This window comes from Leguminivora glycinivorella, chromosome 12 (assembly GCF_023078275.1).
Source record: "Leguminivora glycinivorella isolate SPB_JAAS2020 chromosome 12, LegGlyc_1.1, whole genome shotgun sequence".
In the NCBI taxonomy this organism is placed as follows: domain Eukaryota; kingdom Metazoa; phylum Arthropoda; class Insecta; order Lepidoptera; family Tortricidae; genus Leguminivora; species Leguminivora glycinivorella.
In genome coordinates this window covers 4804728-4818268 of record NC_062982.1, presented here as the reverse complement: position 1 = coordinate 4818268, position 13541 = coordinate 4804728, and the positions used below count along the sequence as shown (strand labels likewise).

Genomic DNA, 13541 nt, shown 5'->3' with positions numbered 1-13541 from the left:
AAAAGAAAGTAAATAATTTGGGAATTGTGTTTTCTACTTTTCTAGCGTAAATAACAATATTATGCAATAAACATGGCTAAATTCAGCCTTAAAAATAGCGACGAATACTATTTAGCGCTTTCAGAACAACCAAAGAGATTCGATGCTGATAGCCCTGTAACAAACGTGTTTTTCGATGATACTAATGGACAGGTAAATTAACTACTATTTAACGCTTTCTAAACAATGTTTTACTTTTAATGTGCCTTTTAAGTTATAATTGAATAGATCAAAATGCGAAAGTAATAATACATTGCATTTAAACTCGCTTACTTTTAGTAAAATTTCGCTTTTCAAAGTTGTAACAATCATGTTTTGTTTTGAAGGTTTTTACAGTGCGCTCCGGGGGCGTTACAGGCGTTACGGTCAGCGGGATGGACGAATCCAAGTCAACATCCTTCAGAATGGAAGACAGAGGTCCCATAATCTCGATCAAATTCTCTCCAGACCACAATATCTTGGCTATTCAAAGAAATCTAGATAGCCAGGGGGCTAATGTGGAGTTCGTGAATTTCAAAGACTTGGTTCCTACGAACGTCGAATATTCGCATACATGCAAGTGGAAGAATGCTAAAATATTAGGGTTTGTGTGGCCGAAGGTGAATGAGATAGCCTTTATTACGGACCATGGAATTGAGCTGTTGCAAGTTTTTCCAGAGAAGAAACAATTGAAGAGCTTGAAAACTACTTCATTCAGGTAATAAGATGGATGGTGGAAGGTATAATAAGATGTTTACTAGGGTGTCTCTTATTTTACGATTTACAGAAATTAGTAACGCATACCCCCTAAATGGGCTAGTTTTACCCCAACACACCCTCAAAATAAATTTCAGCTCATCCCTATAACTGGAACCCGTGCCGACTTTCATGCAATTTCCCATACATCACAATGCGAACAAAAAAACAATGCGAAATAAATAAAAATATCAACTTAGTGTCTTAAGCAAATTTCTCCATAGTAATTTGTATGGGAACTTCAGGTGCAAGTCGGCACGGGTTCCTCTTACAGGAATGAACTGAAATTTTTTATCATGGTATTTTGGGGTAATATGATCAATTGATCATATTAAGAAGGTATGCGTTGTTAATTAAATTAAAATAAGGGACACCCTAATCTTTACTCTTATCAAACAGAACAATCCATTGTAATTTAATTTGACTGTACTTCAAATAGTTTTATCATATGCTGATCCATATTCAATGTATCTATCCTCCTTTAATCAGATTAATACTTAAACCTGTTTTCATATAAACTCTGTCAAACAAGTTTGTCAGTAAATAAGAACAAAGAAAACTATAGGTATCCTTTTCTTTAGCACCCTAAAGAAAAGGATGCATGTAGTTTTCTTTGTTCTTATTTACTGACAGACTTGTTTGACAGAGATTAACAAGTCTATAGTTTTAATTTTTGATTAGCAGAAACTGCAGACGATCAATGCCACTAGATTTAGAATAAATTTAAAAGTGGAAAATGTATGCCTTGGATGAGACTTGAACTTATGACTTCTGGATCTTTTATGGATTTAATCCTAGATGGAGAAATGGATGGAGATCTATAGCTTCCGACAAACTTTTGTTTTAAATTATTTAAGAACATAAGTATTAATATATTGTCTTCTGTTACTGCGATAGTTATTCATGAATTAAAGTATGGAAACGGATTATATCACACATAATCCCAACGTTTCGAACACTTTACATCATTTGTGGTCAACGGGTGACTGAGGAAAACACACACACATTGCACATTGTAATTTTTCCTCAGTCACCCGTTGACTACAAATGCAGTAAAGTGTTCGAAACGTTGGGATGATATAATCCGATTCCATAGTTATTTCATACATAAGTATTAAATTTACCAAACTGGAACATGTGTTCAAATTTTCACAGTGGGGCGTGGTTCTCATGGTGCGCTCAGAGCAACATAGTGCTATTGGCCGGCAACAATGGAGCCTTACTGCAGCCTTTTGCTTTGAACAATTCCACCATCAGCAAGCTGCAGAAATTGGAATGTGAGTATTGGAATTACAAAATTAATATTAAAATAATCACGAGCCCTTTCGATCTAAGACAAAAAACAAGAGACAAAAAATGGTCCCAAAGTTTTCTATTATTTTGCATACTTTCCACTTTGTAACCGCTGTACAAAGTGTTTGAAAAATGGTAACGAAGTGGAAAAAATAAATTTAGGACGCCTTTTTTCGCCTAGTAGGATGAAAAGGGCTAATTCTGAGTAGGAAAAACATTAAATTTACCTATTTTTAGAAAAAAAAGTTGTTGAACCTTTTTTCGCGAAAATGCCCATTTTGGTAGTGATTGATCGTACAATTTATGCCGTTTATGAAATACTAGCTTTTGCCCGCGGCTTCGCTCGCGTTAGAAAGAGACAAGAAGTAGCCTATGTCACTCTCCATCCCTTCAACTATCTCCACTTAAAAAAATCACGTCAATTCGTCGCTCCGTTTTGCCGTGAAAGACGGACAAACAAACAGACACACACACTTTCCCATTTATAATATTAGTATGGATATTCAGGTTATTCTAACCTACCCTGAAATTTAGTTTATTTTTTTAACAATAATCTCATTACTAACCAATATATTTTTTCCCCTCACTAGCTCGGAAACACGTGTTTTGTCCTTTAATACCAGCGGGTAAAAACGCATTTTATCCACTAGTGGGTAAAGTAATTTGACCTTGAATAAAGTCAAATTAACTGCTTCAAAATTGATAAAAGTAGGTGAATCTAGTAATAAAGATGATTTACCACCTGTGAAACTACTGGAAGCAATGATAAACGCATTTTTTGCGTTGTAGTTTCCTCGCTATAGTGAGGGGAAAAGTTTTGTGTTACACTCGGGTGCAAATGTATTTTACTTCTCGTGTGTTAAAAAACTCGCAAGTTCAGGATTATATTCTCGAACCACTCTCTTCGCTCGTGGTTCAACTATAGGATCCTTTCACTTGCTCGTTTTTCAATTCCACACTCGGCGTTAAAATACAACTTTGCCCCCTTGTATAACAAATAACTATTATTATCAGTGGACAAGCCTGTAGTGGAGCGCGATGTGATGTTACTACGCCTCTGCGCCGCCACGTGGTGCGCCGTGTTCAGACACGCTAGCAGTACCTCTGTCCTAGCCCCCGGACCCACTGAGGTAAGGTCTAATCTCCAACCCCCACTTGATCCCGACTACCCACTTGAACAGTTTGTGCACTATGATGTCACCTTGTTCCTCCGTCCCCATTTCGCCTTAGGACCACCAGACAATCGGCAATGCGGCATCGCTTCACGGTTAGTATTCCAAAAATACGCACTAAGCGTTTCGCTTCAACATTTCTTTTGCGAACCGCCAAGGAGTGGAATGCCCTGCCTGAGTCTGTGTTTCCGCATGAGTACAATCCAGGTCTCTTTAAAGCAAGAGTAAATAGGTATCTCATAGGTGAGCGTGCTCCACCGTAGACCGCATCATAACTTACCATCAGGTGTGATCGTGGTCAAACGTCTACCTATTCATACAAAAAAAAAACCTTGTCGACAGTCGACACACAACACTTGCGATATTCGGTAGTTAAAACCGTTACAGATGTTGATTTCAACTTTAGCCAATCTGCTCCGAAAACACGGGGCCAATGTCGTCCTTGAAACGTCGGAGGTTAGTGTTTTAAACATAGTAATACGCGATTAAGGGTCGATTCACACCGGAATCGCAGCGACCGGCAGTAACGCGGCAAGCACTTTTAGTGTGAAATAATTTTAAACTTTATCTAAATATTTAAAAAAAAGACCAGTATCGAACGGCCGTACGGCGTCTCGCGATCTGTTTGAGTTAGTCAAGTGCACAGACCAACCCCTATAGACATCCATTACAAGACGACTCGCGGTCACCAGCCTTACTTGTATTTGCCATGATATAAGCGCGGGCGCTCGCCGTGCCCGATCAGTAACGACCAAGTAACCGACCCGAAAGCAGCTCGTGTTTTTCGCAATAAAAAAATTGAAAAAGGGTATTTTGATGCCTTAAAGATGTCCACCTGTAGTGTGAAATGGTGTGGAAAGGTAACAAGAAGTTCAAATTTAAAAACGAACGGTATTACATTCCACAAATAAGTCATATTTATAATTTATTCAGAGCCGGCATAGGTCAACTTACACTGGCCACTTACGCGACAGTAGAGGGACAGTCATACTTCTGTCCCTTTTCATCTGGCGCGACTGCCTGCCGTCCTTGAAACGACCAATCGCAGCGCGCTAAACACATTCTCCTCCCGCTCCTCGCGCCCCAAGCACTGGTGATTTGTAGCACGCACAAAATTTACAATATTGGCACTCTATAGGAGGTTCTCTGTGGTCAAGTGATACTGATCTTTTTAAATATGTAGATAAAGTTTAAAATTACCTCGCCTGCCGCTGTAGGCCGCTGCCATTGCGGTGTGACCCTTAGTCCCGTTTGCAATTTTTATGTGTAAAAATCGTGAATGTTTAAATAAGGATTTCGATTGTCACTCACATTTAGATTTTAGATACTTAAACACTTAAACCGCATTAAAAAAAGATCAACGTAATATTTAAAATTAATTAGGTTAGGGTTTTCTTGTGACCCTTAAGTGCAAAAGTAAGGCGGGCTCGGGGGGCGAAGCCCCCCGCATAAAACAAAGATCAACGTACTTAATATTTAAAATAAGTTGGGTTAGGGTTTTCTTGTGACCCTTAAGAGCAAAGAAAGGGGGGCTCGGGGGGCGAAGCCCCGCAAAAAAAAATATCAACGTAGTATTCAAAATAAGTTGGTTTAGGGTTTTCTTGTGACCCTAAAAACTACGGAATCCTAAAATTAAAATTCTTATATAAATCTTTTATAACCTAACCTAACCACAAAATTAAAATTTTGAAACAACCCCCGACCGCGACATAGTGGACCGATTTTCATGGAACATGGCTAAGAACACTCCCGACTAACTCAGCTTTCAGACAAAAAAACTAAGTCTAAATCGGTTTTCCGTTTGGGAGCTACGATGCCACAGACACACACGCACACATACAGACAGACAGACACCGCAAACTTATAACACCCGTTGTTTTTGCGTCGGGGGTTAAAAATCGTGATAGTTTAAATCACACAATGTCACAGTTTCGTTTTCTTTCAATCCCTTATTTGCCAAGAGTGGCACTGAAGCTTTAGTAGTTTCATGTGTTCTGCCTACCCCTTTATGGGGTACAGGCGTGATTGTATGTATGTATGTATGTTTAAATCGGGATTTCGATTGTCACTCACATTTACCATCTATGGAAACCTAAAATTAAAGTTCTTATTACTTCTCAGTAACACCTTGAATAAAATTCCAGTTGTGGCTACTACCCGTGACCGGCGGCGGGCAGACGCGGATCCTTCGAACAGGTCTCGCGGGGCGCTTCGCCGTCAGCGTGCTTGATAATCTCGTTGCTGTACATCATCAGGTATTTTGATTGTAGTTTGTATACCTAGGAGAGCTTGGAAAACATATAAAAACTTAAGAAATGCACATTGTTCCAGAAATCAGAGACCTAGGCTAAACGCTCTTTGTGAATTGAAATTGAAATTTCTTTATTGCCACAGAAACGAATTAACAAATTAGCAAGTAGGTACAAAAAAAACTTAACTAATACTAAATTAAATCCAAGTACTATGATCCATACTTAATATTATAAATGGGAAAGTGTGTGTGTCTGTTTGTTTGTCCGTCTATCACGGAAAAACGGAGCGACGAAATGACGTGATTTTTTAAGTGGAGATCGTTGAAGGGATGGAGAGTGACATAGGCTACTTTTTGTCTCTTCCTAACGCGAGCGAAGCCGCGGGCAAAAGCTAGTCTTTAATACTTGGAGAAATTAGACCCAAATTAAATTTGATTTGGAAGTAACGGGAGGGAAAACCCGAGGAAATGGTGCATGTACTGTGTGAGACATGAAATGAAACGAAAACAAGTTAATGAGGAGATGACGGGTGATAGAGATGTATGGAAGAGAAGGACATGCTGCGCCGACCCCAAGTGACTGGGATTTTTTTATATATATAAAGAGCAAGAGAATGACGCTGGAGAAATTGGCCCATGCCACTGTGAGTCTGCACTTGCGATAGTTCTTAGTAGAGGGGCGTTGGTTCGATTTCAGCCCTGGGCCACAGATTATTACATACATACATACATACATACAATCACGCCTGTATCCCATTAAGGGGTAGGCAGAGCACATGAAACTACTAAAGCTTCAGTGCCACTCTTGGCAAATAAGGGGTTGAAAAAAAAACGAAAACTGTGGCATTGCAGTGACAGGTTGCCAGCCTCTCGCCTACGCCACAATTTAACCCATACAATAATAAGATTATTAATTATTAATAAGTTACTAACGTAACAGATCCTTCACTTGCCCGCAAAACGACAAATACCTACGCTTTATGTAACTAATACTAATAAGTTACTTCGTAAAACCAAAGAGGATCAAGTATTATAGAGAGTTACTGTCTAAGTAAAATATGTAATCACAGTGCATAGACTGCCATCTCTCTACACAAGCTTAAAACTTTTAAACCTCAGTTTTGACAATTTGGCTCATATTCTTAGCTTGATATGTGTTAAAATGTCAAACATTAATATTAGCGCCATCTATCCGAGCATCCCCCAAAGGTGTAACGCCATCGAGGCCACCGCACCTTTTTCTATATGGTCCTGAGCTACGTTCTTTTCTTAGACTGTAGCTGTCTGTACGGAGTTAGATATGTCTTTGGTAAAACTCAGAAGCATGGCGGCCACTTGTTCATTCGAATGAACGGCTAGCGTGTAGGTACTTAACGCGGTCGCGAGCGAGTGACCTAAGCCTTTTTTTTTTTTGACGGAGTGGGAATGCTGTTACGCACGATGTGTGGGACTCGCCGTTTCTTTCCCCTCCCCTGTCGAGAGGGGGGAAACTTGGCCCTACCCACTAAACCCACTCCGGAGTGACCTAAGCCTGCCTGGGCTTAATAATGACCTTGGTGACTTTTTCTTGTACTACCTAAACATTATCTCAGTTTATTTTGTTTATAGTCAATATGTGACTAAGACATTTTTTATTTCAGTCAAGCCAAACCTCCCAAATTTTCGACATAATGGAAGAAGCTAAATCAGAGCCGCACGCAACTATCCACATCCCTGTGGTCCCTGCGCACACTATGAGACCAGCTTACGTCGACGGTCAACTCTGCCCTATGTGTATCCTTTACTAGCATCACGTGTGTGATAGAAACAGGTATAGTCTAACCTCTCATATTGGAAGCTAAATCAAAGCCGAACGCAACTATCCACATGATCCACATTCCTGTGGTTCCGGCGTATCTTATGAGACCGGCTTACGTCGACGGTCGACTCTGCCCTATATGTATCCTTTACTAGCATCACGCGTGTGATAGAGACAGGTAGTCTAACCTCTCATATTGGAAGCTAAATCAGAGCCGCACGCAACTATCGACATCCCTGTGATATGTACCTGCGCACACTATTTACTGCTTACGTCACTGACAATTTTTCCTATATATTTCTTTCACTGATTCTCTCTATGAACATGCAATATATATGTACTATTGTATGGTAAAGTGATTTGCTGATAAACCAATTTATTACTTTATGATTACTTTAAATCAATGTCTCGTCTTTTCTAATTCTAACCACGTTCCTTTAAGAACATTGAATGATTTTTTTTGTTTTGTATAGTGGAAACTTTTTTTAATTCACAAAAACCTCTTCAGAGTGTTACTTTCAATTTAACTACCCTTGCGGATATATATCGTACTTCAAATGAATACGAGATGTTACGTAAACCATCTTCTTTCAAAGTAAAAACTGTTTTAATCGGTTAGCATAATAAAGAATTATCCCTGAAAAACCAACATACTATACAGGTCACGCAAATTAGTTAGCGAATTCACCGAGAGATGGCTCTATACACAATACAAATGTGAAATGTGAATTTGTGTTAAATTAGGTGAATTGAACCGCTGATAATTATAAAAGATCGAGGCGCAGGTTTTTCAACCCCTGGTTTAGGTTGTCGTTTTTAATGGCTAAGTAATGAAACTATTTGTCATAAATATAATTTCTCCTTGACCATATTATCCTACCTATCAGATTCAGGTAACTGGGTGGTGTTCCAACCTGACTACATCATCGACGCTCGTCTAGGTTGTCTGTGGCGAGTCAAACTTATTCCCTCTGGGCTGGCTCATGCTGTAAGTATTTTTGGTGTCCGATATCGATACTGTACTAGGGTGCCTTTATTTATTACTAGTTCTAGTTTTATGAGCTTCAATCTGCCCATCGTAGACAAAGATCCTTATTTTACATACCAGATCTGGCAGAAATTAAAAACAATCCATTTTTAATCAAAAAAAAAAAAATGTGACCCAGTGGAAGAGACACTATTTTCATACAAAAGTGAGGGACAGCTATGTCCACTGGGTTACTGCTTGAAACGAAGTTATAAAATATCAAATCCCGAAAAACCATGTTGTATTGCGTAGCGCACCAGATATACAAATATCTGTTTTTAATATAATGAGTATAATTTAATTTCACTAAGGGCCGGTTGCATCAAACCTAAAGCTACCTGTCACCGTTAAAGCGTTCGTTAAATTTTGTAGTATGGGAAGTTCCATAGACGTCTGCTGCTTGACGATGATGTGTCTGTCAAATGTGGTTGATGCAACTGGCCCTAAATTTAAATAAAATTATCTTATCACATTTAGTCGAAGTATACGAAGTTTTGCTGGCTAAGAAAAGTTGATTCGCCCACTAACAAAAACCGGACGAGTAATCTTTAGATCAGTTGCAAATAACTACCCTGCAACTCCAGAGGTGCGCGTTGCCGATCCTAAGGACTGGTTTTAGTGTCACGCGGACCGACCGCGCGGAGCGATCCGCACAACCAATTTGAATGAATTTGATGTATTGTCCCAGAGCTGTAAGAACCTCTTTTTGACACATGATAGCGCCCACAAAACGTAAACTCGCGCAACCTAATGAAATTTAAAATAAAATCATGTAATAATATTTTAAAAAATCAAGTACTTAAAAACAATATTTCGCTTACTTTAAACATAATCTAACACATGTTACATTTTTGCGGATCTTCGTTAGTGAGTATTTTACGATATTAATTTATCACGCAGGATTTACTTATTATGTCATTTATTATTCATTTTTAAACTAGTGCTGTGGCAGAGTCTGTCATTTCGATTCAAATGACATTTCAGTAAGTTAATAGAAATCGTATATTTGTTTAAGCGCCTCCTTGTATATAGGGCCTAATCGATCCAACCAATTCGAAATTAATCGTTAGATTTGGCAAACGATACGTCTTAGCCACATCGCAACATACTTCAAAACAAATGTGTCAAAAATGTGAACTTACAAATCCGGGACAACAGTCGTCCGCGCGGCGCGGACCCGTCCGCTTTACCCTAAAACGCTCCCTGAAGTTAATACATATTAGTCCAGTGCGTAGAACTGAACTGAAATGAATGACGAACTATGACTAGTTATGAACGAATTAATTATTGTACCATTAAAAAAATCATAATGAGCCTACGGACTCTCTGTAAATCAAGCAATCTTTCCATCCCTACTTTCAATAGTTGACGTAGCGCTTGGCATAAAAAATGCGATTGCATGGTCCAACTTTAACTTAATGGCTATTTGTTCAGGTGCCGAAAGATGAGATATCGAAGATAGTAGCAGTGTTGCTCCGACGGACAGACGGAAAAGAGACTATCTACAGCGTCTTAGACCAGCTGGTGTCCAGCCCAGCCACGTATTTAGTCCAACTGTCCAAAGTGTTTGATGAAATTAATGCAGTGTACAGGCAAGTACCTATAAATAAGATGTAGTCAGGTCCTCACAGAAAGCTGCGGGTTTCCGTGGCATCATGCTAAGTGAGGGTCCTATTTAGCGTTCATTGTATGTTTTTTTTGCATGCCTTCTTTTTGAGTGTACTATGTTGTGACGTTAAATAAATGAATTCTATTGTATTCTAAATTAGTTTGGACGTAGGTGGGCTTTTTCAGAATTTGGGAACCCCTAATTAGCGTGAGATGAAATTTCTATAAAAATATTGTTTTTGTATTAATTACATAAATTTTGAGCGATAACCTACATTCAGAATGTGCAAAAAAAGTAATTTTTTAGACAGATTTTACGCTTAAATTGTCATCACAAAACTGACAGAGAGTTAATTTTTGTTAACAACTTTCGAAAATTTGTTTAATGATTCTAAATTTATAGATAACATCTGGAATTTTTTTGTCTAGTAGTGAATGACCTCTAATTCTACACATTTGTTGTATGAGAGATAGATTCCTGGCTTTTTATAGGAAATGGGCGGACCAAGAAGTGGCACGTAACACCGCAGGCGAAGCTGGAATTCCTGCCGCCCCATCCCTGTGCTCATCACACAAGAGCATATGTGCACGCTGCTGCAGCCCCACAACAACTTGGTGCAGGTTTGTGTCATACATACATTTCCATTACCGGACGTGCATACGGGCCCATTTAGACGGTACGAGAACTCGCATACGAGTTTTATTACTTTGCCGTGTTTCATGGCTGTGCAAAGTTGTATTGTATGTAACCTCAACAGCCCGCAATGTAACAAAAATCGCATGCGGGTTCGCACGCCGTCTAAATCAGGCCTACCTCCTTCCGAAGACATGGCGCAGTCGGTTGGATCCAAACCTCCCAAAGTAGTTTTGATAGAACATAGCCGAAATAACGAACTTGCTTGTCCTTAAAATGAAATTTTATAAACCATTTACGAAATAAAGCATCAGATAATCATTGGAAAACATGGACATTAGTTTTAAACCCAATTTAACGACGTTACTCAACTCGATTTTATATTATGTATTTCCATATCCAAATTCGTTTTGACAGTTCTTCAAAAGAAGTTGATTTGACTAGAAGGAAAGTACGAGTAGCATTTAAATTAATCTGATTTTATATCCTGGCCATACACTGCCACAGTATAATAAAGAGTACTATCGTACAGTATGGCCACTTCCGATCCCCGCTAAAAGCGCCGCCCATCCCCTCTCGGTTACCTCACAGTTACCGCCTGTCAAAAACGCGAACAGTCAACCTGTCATATCTCACTCATACAAGCATAGTACGCGTTCACGTACACGAGCTTAGACTGTGTGCTAGGAACGCGCCTCTTTCATATATTTAATCGCCAGTGTCCGAGGTGTGACACTACTGACCAATCAATCAATCAAAATCAAAATATTCTTTATTCAAATAGGCTTACAATAAGCACTTTTAAATTGTCAACAGTGTACAATATTCATCTTATTCTAAATATCAGAGCAATTTATTGGTGCAATAAACAATATTGTTTTAAAACTACATTGATTTAATAAAATGATATCAATCTAAATTGTATAAAAAAATACTAGTATAAAAACTTCTAGAATAAATTCTAAATGTCAAAAAAAATGTGTAAAAATACATTGAATTATCAATATCATCATTAATAAGCTATATAATTAATGGTTTTCAGCAATACTTGTATCCCACAGTGTTTCATCATTCATGTAGTCTTGTGTGCTATAGTAGGCTTTAGAGATCAGTATACGTTTTACATAATGTTTAAATCGATTAAAAGACAGTTCAGTGATGGCATTAGGAAGTTTGTTATAAAATCTTACACAATTACCCATGAATGATTTTTTAATTTTATGGAGCCGAGTGAAGGGCACTGCAAGCTTATGCTTATTTCTAGTGTTTATATTATGTACATCACAGTTTTTCTTAAATTTACAAATGTTTTTATGTACATACATAATATTCTCATAAATATATTGACAATGCACTGTCATTATATTAATGTCCTTAAACTTATCTCTAAGTGAGTCTCTATGGTTCATTTTGTATATTGCTCGAATAGCCCTCTTCTGCAGAACAAATATGGTATTTATCTCTGAAGCACTGCCCCATAGTAAAATACCATATGACATAATGCTGTGAAAGTAACTAAAATAAACTAATCGAGCTGTTTCCACGTCTGTTAACTGACGGATCTTGCTCACTGCAAATGCTGCAGAGCTCAGTCTATTCGAGAGGGTAGCAATATGGGGACCCCACTGAAGTTTAGAATCTAAAGTTATGCCAAGAAAAACTGTACTATCTACCAGTTCCAATTCCTCATCCTTCACAACGACACTTGCTTGTTCATTTTTAGCATTACTCGTTACAAACTTAATACATTTAGTCTTTTTCTCATTTAACAATAAGTTATTAACACTAAACCAATTAACTACTTCGGAAATAGCATTGTTTACATTTTCACAAGTTTGTTGCTGACGTTTGACTTTGAAAATAAGGGAAGTATCATCTGCAAACAATACTATATCATGGTGGGTCTTTACAAGATATGGCAGGTCATTAATGTAGATAAGGAACAGGAAAGGCCCCAATATTGATCCCTGCGGTACACCCATAGAGACTAGTGACCCCGGTGAGCGCTGTCCATTCACGTCGACCCTTTGTATTCTATCGTGTAAGTAAGATTTGACTAAATTCAGTGCCGATCCTCTCACTCCATAGTAGTGCAATTTCCTGATCAGTGTTTCATGACAGACGCAATCGAAAGCCTTAGATAAATCACAGAAGATACCCAAGGCATCCTGTGACTCCTCCCAGGCATCGAAAATCTGTTTGATTAGCTCAACACCAGCGTCGGTTGTTGAGCGACCCCGTGTAAAACCAAATTGTTTATTGTGCATTAGATTATTGATGTTAAAATGTTGCAATAGCTGAAATAACACTAACTTTTCAAAAATTTTGCTGAATGTCGGTAACACTGATATCGGTCTAAAATTAGTGGGGTCGGATGTGCTACCAGATTTAAATAATGGAATGACTTTACTGTGTTTCATAAGATCAGGAAACTCACCACAATCAACACTGTTATTAAAGATAACTACCAAGTCAGGCGCTACAATTTCTATTAAAGATTTAACACCATGGACAGAGACTCCCCAAAGGTCACAAGTTTTTTTAACATTAATTGATTGAAATGCCTTAATTATATCTGAGGTACTAACATGTTCAAATACAAGGTCTCTACTACATTCTGTGACATTATCTTCTAACAATGTAACGGCAGATGCAGGTGATGAATTTAAGTGCCTAGTTGTGGAAACTGGTATATCAGTGAAGAACTTTTCAAATTCTGTTGCTACTTCTAAATTGGAATCTACAATTTTGCCATCAATTTTTAATTTCAGTTCATTTGTTCTTTGCTTTGATCGACCAGTCTCCACGTTAATTACTTTCCACGTTGCTTTAATTATATCGGAACTACTTTTAATTTTCTTACTTAAATAATTACGTTTAGCGGTATGACAATCTAATTTAAACTGTTTCGAAAATTGTTTGACATGTTCTTTAAATTCATCACTCGCATTAAACCGCCGTTCCTCATACAAGGCATACAATGC

General features: G+C 38.2%; 1 protein-coding gene across 1 annotated transcript in view; it reads left to right on the top strand.

Moving 5' to 3' along the window:
- The window catches only part of LOC125231746 (regulator of MON1-CCZ1 complex), a 39786-nt gene continuing 26245 nt past the window's right edge, over window positions 1-13541 (top strand). The window contains 10 exon segments of the mRNA XM_048137312.1: window positions 1-192; window positions 366-736; window positions 1930-2051; window positions 3082-3197; window positions 5384-5494; window positions 7131-7263; window positions 8176-8276; window positions 9750-9907; window positions 10416-10480; window positions 10483-10544. Coding sequence (XP_047993269.1) covers window positions 73-192; window positions 366-736; window positions 1930-2051; window positions 3082-3197; window positions 5384-5494; window positions 7131-7263; window positions 8176-8276; window positions 9750-9907; window positions 10416-10480; window positions 10483-10544 — 1359 coding nt within the window. The 5' untranslated portion in view covers window positions 1-72.